At 48.9% G+C, this 21,038-nt stretch overlaps 1 protein-coding gene across 4 annotated transcripts in view; it reads right to left on the bottom strand.

Moving 5' to 3' along the window:
- Positions 1–997: 997 nt before the first annotated feature.
- Positions 998–21,038, bottom strand: part of hycc1 (hyccin PI4KA lipid kinase complex subunit 1) — a 34,402-nt gene continuing 14,361 nt past the window's right edge. For 3 of the 4 annotated variants that reach the window (XM_069194728.1, XM_006636044.3, XM_015358161.2), the window contains 10 exons: positions 18,237–18,318; positions 17,183–17,284; positions 15,741–15,920; positions 12,671–12,751; positions 11,996–12,111; positions 11,034–11,129; positions 7,815–7,931; positions 7,090–7,177; positions 6,134–6,293; positions 998–3,013 (listed from right to left, as the gene is read on the bottom strand). In XM_069194728.1, the coding sequence (XP_069050829.1) occupies positions 2,448–3,013; positions 6,134–6,293; positions 7,090–7,177; positions 7,815–7,931; positions 11,034–11,129; positions 11,996–12,111; positions 12,671–12,751; positions 15,741–15,920; positions 17,183–17,284; positions 18,237–18,287 (1,557 nt within the window). In that variant the 5' untranslated portion in view covers positions 18,288–18,318 and the 3' untranslated portion in view covers positions 998–2,447. Of the gene's footprint in view, positions 3,014–4,331; positions 4,619–6,133; positions 6,294–7,089; positions 7,178–7,814; positions 7,932–11,033; positions 11,130–11,995; positions 12,112–12,670; positions 12,752–15,740; positions 15,921–17,182; positions 17,285–18,236; positions 18,319–21,038 lie in introns of all 4 variants that reach the window. The other variant, XM_015358163.2, reaches the window with a different exon arrangement.

The following is a 21,038-nucleotide window of genomic DNA, read 5'->3' as shown; positions in this document are numbered from 1 at the left end:
ACTGCCGATGGATCCAGGGAGCCTCTTCCACTCGCTGGCTATTGTCCTGACAGAAATGATCGCTCCCAGAGTGGTGACTCACAGCACGATCCGCAGCGCCAACAGACTACATGGAAGGAATCAAGACTTCCCAATACAGTCGCAGAGCCTTCAGAAAACGGGACCACACCCTTTCAAGGGGACTTTAGCACGAAGGGACAGCTGCCCAGCTGTGTCGTCTAAGCCGATACCACCGCCTCCTACAAAACACAGCTGCACAAGACCCCCCGATCAGCTAGCGACCAAGACCCCGATCGGACAGACGGGCTGACTGGTCCTGTCTAGTCTCTTCTAGGCAGTCATCGAGAAAGCAGAGACGCAATAAAATACCAAACGGAATCCTCTGAGCAAAATATTAAATTCAGGTTAGTTTTATATATGATAATATTATATAATACATATATTGTACATTATATATATATATGCCATAGTGTTGGGAAGAGTTCAAGGACGTGCAACAGGAGTTGTTCATCTCAGGGGACTGTCCTATCCAGACAGGATAAACGAGTTAAGTCTCTCCAGTCTATGATAAAGGAGACTGAGAGAAGGACTGAGGCATAGGTGAAGGACTATATCACACTTCGGTGTGACACAGATGAGAACTAAGGGTGTTCATTGAGAACAGAGAACAGCAAATTCTCCACTCTACGAAGGGCTCCGGAACAGGTTGGCAGACAGGTGACCGAAGTCCTGATAGATCTGGATGACATTTTAGATCAACTTAACTGTTAGACTATCAAGAGAGCTGCAGGCTTCCGCCAGACTGCAACCATTCTTGTGCTCCAAGTCTGCAGCTGGTAGAATCCTGATCCTGCAAAGATTCTCATTGATTAACCGGGATTCGTTTGAGCCAAGTGCATGGCTGTTCTGTTTTTAAGATTTAAGCCCAAACTATAAGGTGGAGTCTGTATAGCATCGAAGCAATGTGTACCGTACAAACAAAACAAAAGAACACCACTAAAATATATAAATGTATTTTATTTTTTTGTGAAACTAAAGTATCCATAGTTATTTTCAGTCGAAAGGCAAATACTTTAGTACAATAAACTGTACAACTCACACAAGCAAAATCGCTTTCTGTATACAAAAACAGGAACATGATTGTTACTATTCCACCTTATGAAAAATAGAACATCCACAGTACGATTCGCTAGGTGTACCAAAACAGTCAACAGTAATGCTTTCACAAATCACTTCATAAATCTGTAATAAACAGGAGTGAAACAGTGGGGAAAGGTACCACAGTGTTCTGTTATTTAGAAAATCGTTACAAAAGGTAAACAGCAGGTAAAAATATCTGAAAGGTGACACTACGGTCAGCTCTGCTTTCAGCCTGGTCACACACACACATATCCCAGGTCAGTCACTCACGCACACACGCACAGCCCAGGTCACGCACACGCACACGCACACAGCCCAGGTCACGGGCACACAAGCACACACACAGCCTAGGTTGTGTGGGTGTGACCTACTGTGTCCTGTGCTTTGAAAGTCAGGAGATTGCAGCGTCTGACCCCATGGGCTCACCCCGATTACAAGGCAGCTCCGAACTGTACTCCACTCCTGGTCTGCGTGTTGCCACAGCGCCGCAGGACGTCACTGTCGGTACAGCGGTGGGTTTCACAGGGGGCCAAAAAAATACTGCAAGATTTTCCTCCACTGGAAACTGTTCAGACTGTTGATATTGAACACAGAGCATACTTCATGACACTGGAAAAGAGCTCATTAAAGTACTAAGGTACACACTGACCTTCAAACTCCAGACTCTCCTTTGCAAATGCCTGTTATATCAATCCAGCAGCAGTGTCAAACACACAAGGACGGCAACACCAGCAGGGTTTTTGGTTTCTAACTTAGTGAAGTTTTAGGCAGGTTTCAGTGTGCAAAAACACTCGGGGTGTGTAAAGGGAAAGGGAGAGTCACAAGACAGACCAGATCCTACGCAAGAGCACCGCAGACCAGGGATAACACATATGAAATCTCAAAATCCGCCTTTCCTCCTCGGGCTCGGTTCGTATCGGTCAGTCCCCAGGGGCGTGACTGTAGCCTCCAGACGTTTGGCTGTTGTTTAAAAAACATCCCTCTTCAGTTATTTTCTTCTGCAGTACCTGTATTCTTAAAACAATCGATCACATTGAATGTCACATTTAAAAAAAAAAACAGGCCTACAACGATCCCTTCAGTTCCGGCAGTCTTCAGTATCCGGCGCCTCTGGAGCAGCTCGGCGAGTGGGTGAGGCAGGACTGGGCTGGGAGCTCTCTGCAGGCGGGGGTGCTGGGGCCGGTCAACACGAACCCAGCGCAGCCCTCGTTCCAAGCCCACACACTGCTATTGCTCAGCGCCAGCGGCACGAGCTCCGTCTCCTGAGCCGCCCTCCGCGCCGTGCTGGGGGTCACGGGGTCACGGGGTCACAGGTCTGTGGAGAGCTGGATGCTGATGCTGGGGGGGCGGGGCTTGTGCGGGGGGGCGGGGCTCAGGTGCTCCGAGACGTAGGCCAGCTTCTCCTCCTGGAGGCTGCAGGCGGAGCAGCGGCTGGCCTCGGAGGCGCCGGCGGAGCGGCCGGCGCCGAACACGCCGCTGACCTGCTCGAAGGACTTGCTGAAGACGGCGCTGGCGGTGTGGGACAGGCTGAGGCTGCCCGGCTTGGGGAGCGACTGGCTGGTGGTCAGGGTCAGCCTCTTCAAGGACAGCAGCTCCAGGTTCTCGCTCATGGCCCTCTGCGCCTGCTTTCGGGACAGCTGCTCCCGGCAGCTCTCCGAGCCCGCCTCCCTGTCTTTCCCCACCCTGCCGCCGCCGCCGCCGCCGCCGCCGCCGCCTGCCTTCCGCTGGCTCTTCCCCGACGGCTTCCCGCTGGGAGCGGAGCTGCTGACGACGATCACGGGCGGGCTGGAGCTCGGGGCTGCCCTGGAGCAGAAGCCCTCATCCGCTTCCGAGATCTCCATCAGGTCCTCCGGCGAGGTCAGGTCGAGCGCATCTGCAGGGAGCGCAACAACACGTCTGCAGAAAACCAGCCTGCACGCACTGGGCCCCTCCCTGCAGATCCACCACACAAGCAAGGCCAGGAACAAGCCCCACATGCTGTCTGGAGCAAAGCCAAGTCTACAGCAGCAGCATTTCCACACAGACTCAAGCACTCACACTTACCTACAATCGACAACTCATGTGTTGAGGAAAAAAATACCAGGTTAGAAAAAAAGCAAAAGCATGTTTGCAGAATATTTTCCATGCAGGTAGTTTAATAAATCTGGAAAATAGATGCTCAAGGGGAAATGTCTACTGACCGGCAAGACAGCCACACAAAGGGAGTCCACTCAGCCAAGATGCAGGAGTGCAAAATTTAAGTCAGAAGAGTGAAAGTCTGTAACTGCTCTACATTGTTGTACATCTCATTAAAAACTCATTTGTCTAAATATTCTAAACCACAAAAAAATATAGTGTGTATTTTGAAAGAGCACAATAACATTAAACGTGCGGTTACAGAAATTCTTCTGACAACAATTCACAGAAATTGCTCTTTGATTTGCCAAACCTTAATTTTACACAGACTTCGCCTGACACATTATCCAAATATGAACTGCCTAGCGCATATTCGAACATCACAAACGTCATCCTTTTTTCACGAACTCTTTCCAGATTTCAGATTCTTTCCGCCTGTCAGAAGATGTCTGTGTGCAAAGCTCGTGTTGTTCAAAAGCAGAATTCATCACTTGCAGTTGAAACTGTGATTCTACCGATTAGTTGAACATTGCCTTAGGAACAAGCAGGAACAGTTGCTATTAGCTAGTTTTAATCAAATCAGGAATAACACCAGTGTGATGAAAAGCAGGAGGTATCTTTCAGCATTGCAGACACGGGCTTCTGTTTGTGGTCACGGTGCTGCCACAGAGGGGCTGCTTTCAAATACCGACACAGTACATTAACTGGAGGTCAGAAGTTCGGAAACCACTGCCGCCGTGGGTTTGGACAGAGAAGAACAGTACGTGCACAAAGAAAATGGATTTCACGAATGCATGATTAAATGAATGACTTTACATGTAAATGAAGATCGGTGCAAATGTAAAGGTAACGGGCAGCGCTCCAGTTCAGGGGAGCAAGTCACGTAGTGACTGGCGGGACAGAGGTTCAGGTGACATGCGGTTATACAGAGTTCGGGACTGCAGTGCTGGAACTCCGTTAGCATGCTGCAATATGTAACCCCAAGTGGCTCTGAGAGGTACAGAGGATTAGTCAGCAGTGCCATGCACTAGTGTCTTCCCTTCCCCACACCAGCACCAGAGCCCAACCCAAAGTACCTCTGGGTGGCGTTTAACAGCGCTCGGCTAGTACTGGACTCTGCCTGCCGAGTTCACGCCGTCCTCCATTAGCCTCCTGAAAGACTTCTGCCTCCTGATCTCAGCCAGGCTTTTGCTGTCTGCTCTAGAGTCAGCGCCCAGCTCCTGTCCCCCCTGCGTCTCCCCCTCTGCTCTGTTTCTCTGCGAGTCCCCGTTCACCACGCGCTCGCCGCTCACCCCTGTCACACTAATCTCGGGGACGGACACGGCGGCCGTGTCTGCGGCCTCAGCACTGCTCTCGGGAGACTCTAGGGTCGGAAATGACAAGAACACACGATGGCTGAAACACACAGAAAGGAGAACAGAACAACAGCAACAACAACAGCAGCACAGACAACAGCGAGTCCCCTCTTGGTGATGAATCACCGCGCCGTCTGGCCAGTCCCGGAAGAGCTGGCCCACGGCACGAGCTCATTCGGGGGCTCGTTTATATGCACAAGTCAATTAAGATTCTTGGCATTGTTGCACAGTACTACAGCACAAAAAAAACACACAAGTGAATTACTGGCAGCCAGTTGAATACACACGTTCAATAAAAAAAACAGAGTTCAGAGGAATATTCTTAATTTGGCCGACTTGCTGGAAACCCAATTATTATTCATCATGTACTGCAGTTCACAGCAAAAAAAAACAGGAGCTTAATGATAATGATGCACTGCTTAACGAAGCAATTAAAACACAAACTGGAGGAGTACAAGAGACCTGCTGTTAATGATTCATTAAAAGACAGCTCAAAAAGAGGAAAAGAACTTTAAATTCTATACCTTTCCCACAAACATCTATGGTACAGGTATATACATTTTACCACAGTAATAATTAAACATCTTGTCATCCTACAATCGAAAACATTTTATTTAAAATGTGCTATGGTTCATTCAAGCTTTATTATAATGCCTCAGTTTAAAAGCCTCACTTTTCCCAAGTTATTGTACAGTTACATATAAACCTAAGGCATACAGTCCTGTGGAAAACAACAAACCTCACTTTGAAAACCAGAGTCTATGAGGTTTATTTTCAACCTCCCTTTTTTAATTCTAGCAAATCAGTTCATGCAAACAGGGCATACTGACTTCACAAGGCCATTGGCGTGAGACGCACAGCAGCTCGCTGGCCGTGTCTCTTTGAAAGCTCTCTTGCTGATCCGCACCGATGCAGTGGGCTGGTGTGGACAGAGCAGACAGCACACGGGAGCCTTGAGCTCTGCCTTCCAGTCCCTGCTGGAGCAGAGAGACCGGGCCTGTGCAGCTGACAGGCGCACTGAGCTGTGCTTTTCAGCACTGTGCGCAGGAAGGGCATGAGATCTCCTGCAGTCTCCATCATGGGTTCACGGGCTCAAAGGGCGCTGACACCTTTGCAGTGCCCTATCGTACTGGCAGGCTGGTGCTGTTTCAGTGTCAATCCATTTCCTCATGTGGATTCCACTATGTGGATTCTAAGATCTCTTTCTAAAAAGTGAATGCTGAGACATGGTAAGCGTTCTTAGCAAACTGCTGTGAAAGAACTTCATCAAACGTCTGTAAAAGGAACATGTAGGCAATGCAGAGCCAGAAAGACGAGCATTAAGACACTTGTTGATCTCATTCTCCATAGCTGCTACCCAACATTTCTTCGTGTACTTCACTTGAAACCAGGAACCAGAAAACTCATCAGGCTGCGAACGCAATGCTTTTGCAGAAATGCATTTTGAGGAAAAGAGGCCAGACAATGAAAACCCTTGTTAGTGGAGACTTCAAGCCAGCCTGGACACCTCTCCCACTGCTTACCGTGCCTCTTCCAGCGATGTCCACGGATCGACAGGCTGGTAACCGCGTTCCTGGATATTCTGGACGAGGTTGGAGTGATTTCTACCTGAATACAGCGAGTGCCCTCCTTGTTCGATTTCAATGCCTCTCCATGCCAGGAAGACTTGATGGCATTGCCCACCTACACAGGGGAAAAACCCATCAAAACAAGAACGCTTCAGCTGCCAGCGCGAGGCAAGGTTCCCAAGAGTCAAGTCTATGATCTGGATCTCTGTTTGACCTTCCAGTGCTGCAGCTCAGAGAGACAGTAGATCCCCGTGATATGAGAATCTCTCAGAAATCAAAACTGCAGGTTTTACAATTCCCATGTTTTTTATATGTTCTCCGATTGTGTTTGATGTGTATACTATGTTTATCACACTCGAATGAATTCATAAGACCTGAGCAGGTAATTTCTATCATGCATTAGTAAGCACAACTGGCTCATAAAACTGTTTCTAAAATTGTTCCAAGTGGGTATAAGAATGCGCAGAGGATGTTGCATGGTCACGTTAATCCTAACATGCAATCTCTCAACCCTGGGACTCGGAAAGCTTTGCAGGGACCTGATTCAGCAATTCCAGATCTTGAAAGGAATGCACCAAGTTTCCGCAGACAAGCTTCAAAGCTTTGGAAGAAAATGAAGATGGAATTGCCAAAATGGCAGTCCAAGTGTATTTGGGCAGGAAGATGGGATATTTCCGTCTTCAAGGATTCCAAACCTCTGATGCTGCTAATGATGATTCCCTGGGATCGTTTCAACAGCAGCTCGTCATGCATCCATGACCCACACAAGCCAGATGGGCTGTTGTGTGGAGCTTTCCTGAATTTCTCGTACATTAACGAGATCCGGATCCAGAAAGTGTTATAGAGACGTCTTTACCAAGAGTACAGTACAGTTAGTGACCATGAAACTTTTAGTTCAAACGGACACTCACTAATAATGCTTCGGGGTACAGCTCCAGCTGAGCTCTGTAGAGGACGTCATCCAAAGCTTTTGATGCCATTTCAGACTCTCCATTGTACCTATAAATGATCAAACAAGGTGATTTGATACTAAGAGAAGCCATAACACATCTGTGAAGATAAACTAATGAGAAACGTCTCACATGGTCTTCTAAGAAGCATGCTGGGAGTGAGCCAGTTCAGAGACGGGGATTATTAGGAGGCCATGACTGATTAAGACCAACGGGAAATTTGGCCAGGACACTGGAGTAACACCCCTACTCTTTTCGAGAAACACCCTGGGAGTTTTAATGACTAAAGAGAGTCAGTGTTATGTCTCATCCGAAGGATGGTGCCTTTTTTACAGAATGGTGTCCCCGTCACTAGACTGGGACATTCGGCGCCCCCTACTGGCCCCACTAGCACTTCTTCTAGCAGCAACCTTAGTTTTTCCCAGGAGGTCCCCCATCCAGGTACTGACCAGGCTCACACCTGCTGAGCTTCAGTGGGCTGCCAGCTTTGAATTGCAGGTGATATGGCAGCTGGCAATAAATCAGTTATTTTAAGTCAGCTTTATTGTAGATGGAGACTTTGGGACAGAAGTACACCTATAAAAGCTTTTTCCATTACATTTTCTCCACGCAGAAGCCAACTGCCTCACAGAACACCAGAAGCAGACAGTTCCATGCAGTAATGCAGAATAACTTGTTATACTCACATGGCATAATAAATGCCCGTTATCAACTGAACGAGAAACTCAGAAGAAACAGACAGTCTAGTGTTCACGCCTTTGTATTTTCTCAAGTGCTGCCTGGGATACCCACAGGTGCTCACTCTGGAAAAGAAACACAAAGATATTCCAATCAAGGGAAGCCCAGACAATAACGCACGCAGCACACAACACAAGGTGGGTTTCTGAGGAAGTGCATTTGAGCCTACAGTATATGAAAAACAAAAACTTTAAAAGGGCAGTTTTGGAGATCCCCAAGATAAGAAAGCTCTAGTTTGGGATTAATAAAAACTAAAAACGCTGGGGTGGATTAAACAAATCTGGGTTAACACTTTACAGGCACTAAAACAATTCAGCTCAGGTCGCTACCTAATGGTCTTGTTGTCCACGTTCTAAACATACGGGACAGAACTGGGGCGTCCCGAGACACCCACACGAGCGTGGAGAAGAGAAACAAGCCCATGACGCACAGAAGGTACCCAGTGCTGGGACCCAAGAACCCTGCTCAACTCCATGCCCCTGTACCTGTCACGATCGCAGTCCCTCTCCTCAAGGGCGCTCCGACCCTTTCGTATTTCAGTCGATTACGTGCGCCTGCCCTCTGTTTGTCCCTCATTATTTCAGCCTGGCGCTCTCCCTATTCCTGGCTCAGCACTGGGAGATGGACGCCCGGAAGCCCGCCTACCAGCGGGTCCAGGAGAGACCCGACAGCACAGGCTTCATCACAGCGTCCTGACCATCTGAGTCCGGGGCTCAGAGCGCTTGGCCTCGTCATCCTGGTTTTATTCCCCGTCCCTGTTCTGGATCCCATTCCGGATTTTAACCACGTTTTGTCTCGTCTCGGACAGATCCCCCGATTTTGGACTTTGGACTGTGCCCCGGATTTCCCCCTTGGATTGTCTGGATCAATTTGCCTTGGCCACGCCCCGTCCTGATCCTCTTCGTCTCCTCCCTGTTGTCCTTCTCCACTTACTTCCGGATTATACCGTCGGCATAGGGTCCTGAACTACCCATCGCGGGAGCCTGGACCGGCTCCCGTTACAGTACTCTCCCCGATCAGATCAGGGTTATCTCGATACCCGTCCACACCAATCCGGGCCACAGCGCAGTAAAGCAGATGCAAACGTGCTTAGTCCAGGGAATATTAAGGCAGTTCTGAGCTATTACAAGAACAGACCCCTGAGGCCAATCAGCAGAACTGGTAGACCACAATAGTGTAGAAAAGCGCAGCAAAACTACATTATTGCCCACTGGGAAAGGAAAAAACAATGTATTGTCTGCTACCAAGCCATAATGGTGAGGTCTGTCATTATTTCTACTTGACTCGGAGAACAAATGCCAGCTATTGAGAAATAAATCAGCTACCTGCACAGCACCAGAGTCTGAGCAACAGTCCCAGCAGGATGAAAGTATTACAGCCCAGCAACTCCAACAGGAGGACAGTCTGCAGAAATGCATTATGCATTAATAAGGCCTCATTTTGAATTTGTGTACAATTTTGGTCACCAGTATTGAAAAGGCACTGTTCAGAGAAGAGCAACTAGATGCATCCCAGGGCTTAAGGGCTTACACAGACAGGCTGATGGAGCTGAACCTTTTCAGTCCTGAACACAGAAGGCTACGAAGGAACTTGGTAGAGAAGCACTTTAAAATCCTCCGAGGTACTGACACAGTGAAGGCAGCGGACTGCTTCAGCATGAACAGCAAAACACAAACCCAAGGGCACAGGAGGAAACAGCGTGGGGCTGCGCTCACCCCTGACATTCCAGCACAAGAGCTGCAGGACTGCCACCTCCCAACCAAACTCCTAGTACAGAAATACAAGAAGAAAACGCCACACTTCTAACAGACTCGTCATCATCAGCTTCACTTCCATACAAACATGGGCATTTCACATGGGAACAACAATACTCTTGTCTGCTATTCTACAGGATCCTGCACCCTGATCAATTTCACCACTCCTGACAGGGACGAGAGCGCCGCTCCGACACCCAGGCCAGGCCCTGCAGAGGAGGGCTGCTGTCAGGGCTGCCCCTGCACCCCTGCCATCGCAGCCCAGCGCTCAGGCCACCACAACACAGAACCGTTTCCTCTCAACTCACCTGCACACCAAGAGCTCTGCACCAAGCAGAGTAATTACTGCTCCGAGAGTTCATTAGCGACCTGATTAGACAGTTCTGCAGTCACTGCCCGGAAGATCAATTCCGCCTGACAGTTTCTTTTCCTTCGTTATTAATGCTTGAAATCAATTAATCTCCCCCCAGAGCAGCCTCGTCAGTATCCAAGTAACAAAGCACTCTAAAAGGGTTCTTCAAAAGACCACGTTCCCCACTTTAACTCCAGACGTTGTGAGCGAAGGAGAAATCAAAACGCACTAACCAGGCAGGAATCGTCCACGAACGAGCTCTCTTGGGGACATTTACAGCGCTCAGCGTGTAAAGATCACTGCCAGTACTGATGGAGAGGCAGTACAATCTTACCATACAGACCACACGCGCTTGTCCTGCTGGAGGCTCTGCAATCACCCCGAATCCATCTGTCTGTTACACAGCTCGCATCAACCAGCCTTTCACCTCAGTGATGTGCCAGAAAGAGAGACTAACAGCAGTGGAGGAAAATCAGCCTTTTCAAGCACAGATAAACACAGGCAGATCTCTAAAGATCTTTTGCACACAGACCTGGATTACTTTTACAGCACAGTCATAAGGCATGAGAAAAATAAAACAATTACTTACCTGCACTACTGTACACACACTTATATATGTATATGTGTGTACATATATTATTCACTAACACACACAGTATATACACAAACACTCATATGGTATGTCTATATTTGTGTGCATCTCCCAACTGACTCTCACTATTTCAGTTTACAGTTCTTTACTGCACAAAGGCTGAAAGTAGACCACAAACAGATAGTTATTACAACCAATGCAATCCAGTTCAGAAGAAAGAAACATATTTTGACTCGTGAAGACTGCCTCACAGGTCTCCACAATGCCTGCCTCTCAGGAGGCACCATTGCTGTGAGGACATTTCCTCCAGTGTGGTCCTCACAAATATAGCAACACCTGCACACCCTGCCCCCCGCCTCAAACAGCCCCCCCACCCTGCCCCACACCCTGCCCCCCGCCTCAAACAGCCCCCCCGTCTCAAACGGGCCCACAGTCCCACCCCCCGACAGGGCCCCGATGCGAGGCTCACCTGGAACTGAGCTGGCAGAGGGACTGCAGCGAAGCGCTCGTCATGTAGCTCAGGGCAGCGTTGTAGCACAGGAGCAGGAAGGTGAGCACCTCGAACCTGCCGAGGAGCAAGCACAGATCAGCCACTGGGGGGCGCGGGAGCGCACGCGGGCAAGGGGGGGCATCTGTGCCCTCACCACCAACCTGTCAGCTCAACTCACACGCAGGAGAAGGGGGTCTACGGTCTGCCGGGAGACTTTCTGGATTTTATTGAAACCAACAGTGAAGCACGAATCAGAGGGCACAGATGGAATTGAAGGAGTAAAGTGTGATGCAAGCAATCTCACAACCAGCCAGCGGCTTTCAGGAAGTGGGTGGAAGAGATGCTCAGATCAATGAGCTACTATGAATTTGGCCCTTCTTACAGCAAGAACAGGATCATACAAGAGACTGTATGTTTCATGCATGAAATGCACATCTATAGAAATTCAGCTTAAACCTGACCTCTGCTGGACATTGTAGGGTTCCAATACTCATGTAAATAAAACCTTTCTGCCTAAGGACAGGATGTTTTCAGATCTTGAGCCAAGGCCTGAGCCTACACAGGGCCCCGGTCCAGCCTGATGTCATGGCTCAGCTATGTCAGCTCCAGGAAAGGCCAAAAGCCGTCATGTTCAAAAAACGCCCTTGCCGGCCCCTTCTGAGCACTTGAATGGATATCTGCAAAACTGCACAGTGGGGATAAAGGGAAACAACACGTGCTGTCCACCTTGCGCACAAATTCCCAAGGAAACTAGCCTTGTTCCATAATCCCAGAAGTCGTGTGCATTCAGAATGTGTGGCATTAGAAGAGTCTGATCCAGCAGGGTTTCAGGGAGCTGGGGGGACACACAGGCTGCAGGGTGACGCACGGGAGGAGGGGGCTCGAGAAGGCCCCCTGGCACCTCCTGAGCACCGGGCCTCGACCTGCCCGCGGAGACCCACCTGTTCTGGGCCGTGAAGGTCTCTCTCTGCGGGTGGGGTCCGCTGTACACCACGCGGCTCAGGCCGTGCATGGCCAGTGCGCCCTCCGTCAGCGCCAGCGACCCGAACATGGACGGCTGGAAACGAGAGCAGCAGGTCAGCGCACCGCACACCCTACAGAGCGGCGGGAACACACCGCGCTCCCACGCTGCCCTGGCGGGAAAAACACCACAACACGTCCTGCCGACCGGTGAAAGCTGGCGGAGCAGAAGGCACAGGGCTGAACTCGGTACTGTTGGAACACAAGCAGCAGCTGCTGGGGAAGTACCCATCAGTGCACCGATTAGGGAAAGTTCATCTTTTTACGGACAACTTCCTCATGCTGGAAATGCAGGAGGCCGATCACAATTAGCAGCATTTGGGCCAAGATTACTATCGATAACTCATCAGACAGGTCCTGTGGATCATGCCTCAGAAAGATATGTATCCCTAAGTTCCAGCGCACAGGTGCAGAATAACAGAGAAATATCAACAACTTCAATGCATCGTGACAGATTTCCTGGAGTCACAAAGACCCCGGCTTCAAAACCATCCTTTATCTCAGATCTCACTAAGCTAAGCACCCCGTTCATATAAAGAAACTGCTAAATTACTGAGCAGCTTCCAGAGAAACCAAGGCACTGTGAGGCCACTCACCTCATGGTACACAGAGGGCTTCGACAAGGAAGGGACCGTGAACGACAGCACTTTGCTCTGGCCATCCTTGTCAACGATCTCCTGAGAAGAGAAATGCAAATGAGATTTCTTTACGGACAAAGAGGAATCAGGATGCATTTCTTCATCTAGGTCAGAAGACACTCACCTCCACTCCAAAGCGCAAAGCCAGGAGGTGTAAGACTGTTGTCTATTTAACATCCAGTTAGTTACCTGTAGTAAATGGAAGTTTACTACACTCAACAGGCATCAAGTAATCAGATCTCTCCGTGCCCAGAATATAGCATTTCCACGTCCCCTGCACTGAGGCTGCTGCAGCTTGATTGCTCCTGGAGAGCACTATTTCTATTCACCAGGAAAACCCACAACACATTCTCCTCCCGTCTCATCTTCAGAAACGGTGCCAAAGAAAAGCGCAGGTTACCTTAGAGCTGGGGCTCCAAGCCTGGTCCTGAGGAGCCCCACTCTAGAGAATCTCACAGGTCTTACAGGTGTCGCAACGCTTAAGAAGGAAGTTACTGATGAATTTAGCAAGTATTCTCATTAATTAAGGGACTCTGGACATGGGGAGCAAAGGGTACTCTGTGTTTGATCCCCTGTGATCTCTTAATTAAGGAATTTAAAGAGTCACCTACTTAATTGATCATAGTGAAATGGTGTCAAGACTTCTAAATGGATGATTCAATGGCGAACTATAAAACTGGCTGGGCTGTCTCTCTGCATGAGCAGGGCTGGAGAATCTGACTTAGAGGTTTGGAAATGTAAGTGTTTGCTGCCCTCTGAGTAAAGATGATGCACTGCACTAGTGTACTTCATGTACAGTACTACAGAATTTCAGAGCCGCACAAAGAAACATTAATAAGCCATTCATTTGGCATTAGATAATTGTATCAGGATGTAACAGGTAAAAGACCCCATCACGATCATACTGTATGTAAAAGACCCTACCCCTGAATCAGAGTGGCTATATACACAGCATGGATTTTCACACTGACTCAGAGAGTCCAGGTGCCTTGCAAATTTAGCAGGACTGCTAAATGCAAATCCACCATTCCTCACATCCCAATAAAGACAGCAATACGCCACCCTGACCTCCCTCCAGGGTCCAGAGCTCTGGAGGTCGGAACGTGGAACTGGACAGGCCGGACACTGGCCATACGCCGGGAACAGTGCTGTGGGAACACTCACACAGAAGCTTAATTCATTTTGCTTTCTAATATTCCTGCTTTCCTTGTAGCTCATGACTTTAAATTCAGCTCGGCTCTTCATTCCTTTCGCATGAGTTTGAAGTCTGTCTCATGGCAGCAGGAAGGAAATCCAAGAGTGTGATCAGCGCCCATCACTTCCTCCCACAGAAAGGTCCTGGCACAGGTCTCGACAGCAGCGGCTGTACAACAGAAACCTGCTGAGCTCCGAGCGCGATTCAACACGGGTCAAGCACTGCTTTTCAAAGCTGAGACCCTGCAGCAGCCCAGAAACCACCGAGGAGAGAAGAGCTCTGACTGGTCTCGGAGGGCTGAGGATAACCCTGCCTGACAGCGCGGTCTGGGGCAGCAAAGTCCCCACCAGGGAAAACGGGCTTCTAAAATAATAAACTGAATAAACTTCAGGATCTGACTCCGATCACTTCATCATGAACGACGGATGGCCTATTTTCTTATCCTTTTGCGACGCCCTCAGAAACAATAAAACCAAAATATCTGGTGCTGTAAAGAGATCCAAGAAGGCGATGCTATTCGCAGACTGCAGTGGTAAGTGAAGGAAACAGTCCATAGTTTTGCACTGCCCTGTCCTGCCCGTCTCAGAGTCCTGTGGATTATATTCTACGGAGGTGTGAAATAGAAAGTACTTGTTTAAGATGGCACTCCTGTGGATTTTACAAGATGGGAGTACTCTGGCCGATTCCTATGTTTGTAGCTGAAGGATTTTTCCTGCATTTCTTGTGTTGTTATTATTAGCAGTGGTAACTGCACAGAGGTTCTAATCCATCACACAGCCCTTGACAAGAACATCCTCAGGCGGCTGAAGTGTGTATTCATACTGTCCTCCAGGCTCCAGGTCTACTGCTAATTCTCTGCCTGGGCTGCCAAGGGCAGACACTGCTGGCAGCGCCGCCACTCAGGCAGCACAGGCATCTCGAGTCATTACCATGGAAACACGGGGATAATACCGCTCAATCGCGTCTCTTTATGAGGAGAAGAAAAGGGAAAAGCAGAATGTCTGCATCCCCACAACCCGACGTTCGTACCTGCATCACACAGCCCCGTTCACGGACAGGCCGAAACTATTTCCAAACAGCTCCACAGCTTACAGTCCCCACAGCATTATATTAAAATCGGCCTTTTAAAGCAATTGACACGGCCCTGATGAGACACTGCCCTCACAGCACAGCTGTGACACAGGAGTGCTTTCTTCTTAACCTTAAGACCCGTAAACACGACAAGTAAGATTCCCTGAGGGACAAAGAAATCAAATGAAAGCTCTTAAATACTTTGAATACTGAAGTCAAAAGTGTAGAAGGACAGATGTTTAAAATCTCATACCACACGTACCTTCTTTTACTGGTTTTTGGAAAATTTGGAAAGCGAGAGTTTGAATTATGGACTAAAGCATCTCGGGGACCCTGCTGCCCTTTGACCCAAGCAGAGCCTGTATGAAGCTAGACCCCCGTCTTCACACAACTGTATTAGTCTTACTTCAGAGACTAAGGAAAAGGTTACGGACTAAATCCTGAAGATCGGCAGAGGGATTAAACACTGTTAAATAACGGGTCTACACGAGACACTCTGGTCTATAAGGGCAGAGGGAGTCCTGAGCCAGCTGCCCAGCCCCGCTGTGGAAGCAGATGCTCTGGACGTTTTCCAAGAAACAGCTGGATGCAATCCTGGGATTGAGGAGAGGACAGCGGCTCAGGTGAAAACCGCCTGGACGTGCTTTGCAAACCAAGAACAGGAAGCATGCGTTTACACAGGGGGCTCGGGCGTCTGGAACCAGGACCAGCGACCCAGAAGAGCCCAGGCCCGGTTCCTGGGGGGCAGCAGGCCCTACTCACCAGGTTGTAGATGCCCAGGAGCAGTGCCTCCACGCAGCCGCTGCAGCGCGGGCCCCGGCCGCCGGCCAGGGAGAGGTAGCACCACAGGAGCTCGGGCAGCAGCTGCAGGGCGAAGCGCTGGAGCCGGGGCTCGCCGCTGCGGTAGAACTCGAACAGCTGGTGGCACACGGGCTCCAGGAGCTGCGCGGGGGGCAGGCGGGACAGGGCAGCGGGTCAGACTCCCGGACTGGAGCAGAGCGCCCCGCAGAAACCCCCCCTCTAGCGGCACCACGGGCAGGAGGACGAGCAGCGTGTCGGACATCACCAGACACTGGCGGACAGCGGACGGGCTGAAGGTTCGACTCAACCCTGGCTTGACAAGGGCACCCACTTCTACAGCTCGGGCGCCCCTGGGCGTTTTGCAACAGAAAGGCCAAGTGCCAGAACAGGCACTATTCTCCGACTCCGGGAGTTCAGTGCCCACAGCGCCACTGCTCCTTCTGCAACCCTGACCGCAGTATTCACGTTTCAGCACAGAACCGCTGACATTTCAAAAAACGTTACTCTTGGGGAACAGTAGCGTTTCCCGTGAAAACATCTCATCACAACAGACAAATGGGAAATGGAAAAAAAAGAGAAGTAATTATGGTTTTTTTATGCCCCTAGAGCAATGTTACATAAAAAAAGAGCAAATAACAGGGAACACAATAACTAAAGCCATGTTTGATGTGCTTGGCCATCGAGCACAGGATTACTGTGGCCACACATCCTCTTTTGAGGACTGAGTCTGTAGCAGATTAGACAAAGGATTAATTTCTCCTCTTGCAAGTGTTAACTATTCTCCCGTAAGCGTGTCCTGAGGCCCTTGTCCTTGCCCACTGCAGGACTGATACCAGAGCTGCCCTTGTGTGTCTTCATGGGACTCGTGCGCGCTGGGGAGAGAAGTGTTTCAGTGGTCAGTGAGCTCGATTACTGAGCGCCGCAGTGCAGTCCCAGTGCAGGGCTTGATCATGAGGCATCTGTACCGCAGGGCTGCTTCCTTTCGCTGGGGGTGACAGCTGTGGCCAGGGGGCTAGGAGCTGGGCTTGTGCCGTCAGCAGGAGCTCTGAGCTCCATTCACCTGACACCTGCAGGCTGTGTACAGCCACCGCAGTGAAACAGAGATACGCAGATCTACCCCAGACATCTCCTGTTAAACTTAAGGGTGCCAATTACCACACAATTGTGAGAAATTTGCATAGCGTTTCCCAGACCACAGCGCCTCTGGAAGCTCTCAGCACCGCTTCGGAGCAGCTGCTAATCCTGCAGAAGTGATTAGACTGTCAGATGATCCAGTGATTTGCCTAGAAGCACCAGATCAACGTTGCAGTTAGTCTAAGCAAAGCAGAAGTCAAGTCTGTACCGCTGAGCGCAAAGACCGTTGTGCCTGGTAGATCCCAGGGCAAGTTCACCTGGGGAATTACCTCACTCTGGGGCTCCTGGATGACTTTGTAGAGGGCTGGAACTAAGGAGGTCTTGTCTTTCAAAGATGCAGCATAGCTGGAGATTGCGGTCTCAGGAAGGGTCTAGAGGAAAACAGGGACAAAGAAAGGTCACACCTCACAAAAACCCGTGACTTTTATTGAGGCACAACTTCCCAAACAGCATATGACTAGGCTTACTCTCTGCCATAGAAGGAGGTGGAGTCCTGGTGGTGGCTTGGCTCCCTCAATTCAAATTTCACAAGAAACACTGCAACAGACCCTCTGCATCTTGACAAGCCGGCACGGACGCCTGAGCCTTCTCTCAGACGCAGGCACTCTTTAAAACGTCAGCATGAATCATTTTTTAAGAAGCTGGTCAACATTCCGAAATGTAATTAGATTGAAAATGATCTTCTGCTGCAATGGAGAGTGCTGTGGCTTGTCCATAATCATTAATGTCAATTTTGTCAATCTGGATTGAGTTTAATGAAACAATCAAAGGATGTATTATTTTAAAATTCTTGCCAGCTGTGTTAGAATATTTCCAGTCTCTTAATTCCCCAGAATTCTGACCTACTACACAAAGGCACTCAGGCTGCACAGAAGGACTGTCTGTGCCAAGACAAACAGGCAGCTGTTAATAAACGAGGCTCTTCGGCACCTTCACTGAGTCGTGAAGGCATTTATCACCAGCACACACACTGGCGTGAGACCCAGCAGTGTCTCGGGAGCAGAGACAAATTTCACAAGCAGTCCTTCTACACTATAAAGTTCGCCCTGTCTGGATATCCCTCAGGAAGAGTCAGGAGTCCGGAGAAAACAAAACCCTTTGCAGTCACCTGCAGAGTGACGATGGGGTTAGCTAGGTTAATGCACAGAATCTCAGGCTAGTCTGGGTACAAGGTGATCCGGACATTTTCCTCAGCTGACCCCAAGCTCACAGAACAGCTCAGAGGGGTGGAGCGCTGAAGAACCAGCCCTGACATCAGCGCGATCCCCGCAGAGATTCACAACAAAACAACGGAGCATGCTGGGATATTCAAGGCCAGCTTACCTTAAATTCGGACAACCACTCTTCCACTACCCCTTGGTCCATAGCCAGCATCTTCCTGCATCTGCTGCTCGGAGGTTTCAACCTGGGACGGACAGAGAGGAGCAGAGCGGTCAGGCTCAGGTCTACCGGGCTCGCTGCTGGCCGTGCCGAAAGACACCCGAGTCCGACGGAGCCACGGCTGCAACAACCATTCTGGTTGCATGAGGATATTCATATTGTCTGTCTCATGCTCTGTGCGTCTTGATCCAACCCATTAACAAAGATTTCCCCCACAGCCAGACCGGATGCCAATTTCTGGAAAACACACCTGCTTACTCATTGCCTGTGTAAGTGGACAGAAAAGGCCGCATGTACAGTATCTGCTCTGCACAGCTCCTCAGTTAAACCACACACTGAAACGACAGAGCAGCGGTCACATTTTTCCACAGGCCACGATGCACATTGTGCCAAAGTGAATTTCCAAGAACTCACAAACATTATACTGCAGCAATATGGCTTAGGAGGTTTTGTTGCGGTATACCACAGTAAAAGCAGAGGAAAGTGTTGTAAAGCACACAGAAATCGAAGAAGGACTCAAGCCATGAAAAACCATTACGTACTATGAGAAATATTGCAGTAAACATTCATAACAAGAACTTCACCACTCCACATGAAGATAAGAGAGGGGACTTATCTCCATGAGGGTCACAGCAAGGTGTAGCACTGGGTACATGAAGGCCACCTGCTCTTCCCCTGAGCAGAACAGTGTATAGAATCACCTGGATAAACTGCTCATCATCTCAAGTCTCTACAACTCCGTGGTTTTAACAGTTTCAACATCACAGCTCACCAAACCCTGGAATGTTTCAGCCCTTCAAAACAAGAGATTGCACTGTAGATTCCCGACACTCCATCCATCCTCTGAACCAGTAAACCACTCAGCCAGCTCTCTCTAAGGAGATAATCTCATTCCTTTCAGCATACTAGGTAAAAACATGCAATTCTGCCATGGCAAAAGAATTTTCATTCATAAAAAAGGCTCAAAGTTTAACGACGCATCTTCATAAAATATGGAAAATAATTACTGAATCTTGTGGTACAGGAAAAAAAATAGGCAACACACCCACAAAACATTTAATGAGGCGTACAATACAGAAAACTTCCTTTGCAACTGCAAAGCTCATAAATGTAACAGAGATGCCGTAATAAAAGGCGCCACACAAAACTAATAACTAAAATATTTAATAAGATAATTCAACTAACAGCTATAAAAATCTCATGTGCACCCTGGGGGATCTTGTGGGACCCTATAATAAGTTCATGTGCAAGATCCTACAAAATCTTGTGGGATCTTACAAGAACCTACAAGTGAAATGAAAGGAATCAATGTCCTAGAGCACATAACAGCCCAAACGAACTGAGCAAGATGATTCGAGGTCTGACCGGATCTGTTAGAGATCCTACAAGATTCTTTACAGGATCCTACAAGTGTGCTAACAGGGTCTTCTTGATATCAAAGTGCGGGAGAAACACTTTTTAGTTCAAAGCATTGATCATTTTGGTACCCATCTGCTGGATCAGTCTAAGTCCAGTCCAGCAGTATTGTTCACAGTCGAACCCTCTGACCACAACCATCAGTGCTGCTCCCCAGGAGGCCCGACAGTGAGACCCATGCAGTCTGAACAGGATGCCAGGACGTTTGCACTGGAAGGCTACTACTGGAGCCCCAAGAATCTTACAAAATGCCATGTAAGATTTCTGGATTATGCACAATATGCTGTAGGATCCTTAAATTTATTATAGAAGATCTGTTCTTCTCCAGTCGGCTCAGGATTGCACACATCTCAATACGGAACAGAATACTGTATGAAATCCAACTCGAGAAGCCCCGACATTAACCCCACACGGTCCTCGTGACCAAGGTGTTCTTCGATAACGGCGCCCTGAAAGACCTCTTGCAAGAGTGAACGAGGATCTGGGATCTGATCGATATCACGCTCAGGCAACACTACAGAGAAAACAGGTTAAAAATGTATTTCACAGAGATCAAATTGTTTACCACTAATAGTGTTATATAATATCATTCAAACAGTTGCTTATATACAAAAGGCTGCAGCCGCCCCTTGAGCAACAACCATTCTGGTCACCATGGTGACCATTTCTGTCTTTGGGTAACAGAAATCGAATTTAAGGTTCCTACAGGTGAACACTTTTCTCACATGTGTTTTGCTCTCGATTCTCAACAGCAATCATCAGTTATGCATTAAAACCGCTTTACCTACAGCGTGCTCACAGACATCTGGGCTGTTTCCGCCTGCCTGTGCTGTGGGCGTCTCTGTCCATACGGGTCCTGGCGAAGGGGGTGTTGCGCACAATCGGTACCCACAAGCCACCAGGTAAAGCCGCTCGCGAACAGCAGCTGGCGAAACCCAAACGCTGCAGTTTGAAAGATGGCACCAGGCGGACAGAAGAAAAGTACCACCTTTCCAGGGCACGTGGATCGTTTTATTTCAGAGGAAGACCTTCCCGTCTTCCTTCCACATGTTCGCGTGGAGCCCAGCACTACGCGTTACAGCATCCAAATGTCCAAAGCTACTGTACAGAAAGGGTGGCAAGAGAAGGAGCTGCCCAGCCATGGTGGTGAATTTGCCCTGGCTTCCATCAAGTGTGAAAAAAACAAACATCTACTCCCGTTTGCAGCCGTTCTGATGGATCTTTAAGGAGATTTCTACCAGGGCAGCATTAAGATGATTCAAAAACCAAGAAAGCACCAAGAGGGACAGATATATAATAGCAGCAGTTACACATTATGGATTGGCATAA

This window comes from Lepisosteus oculatus, chromosome 10, assembly GCF_040954835.1.
Source record: "Lepisosteus oculatus isolate fLepOcu1 chromosome 10, fLepOcu1.hap2, whole genome shotgun sequence".
NCBI lineage: Eukaryota > Metazoa > Chordata > Actinopteri > Semionotiformes > Lepisosteidae > Lepisosteus > Lepisosteus oculatus.
This window is presented reverse-complemented; position numbering and strand designations above follow the sequence as displayed.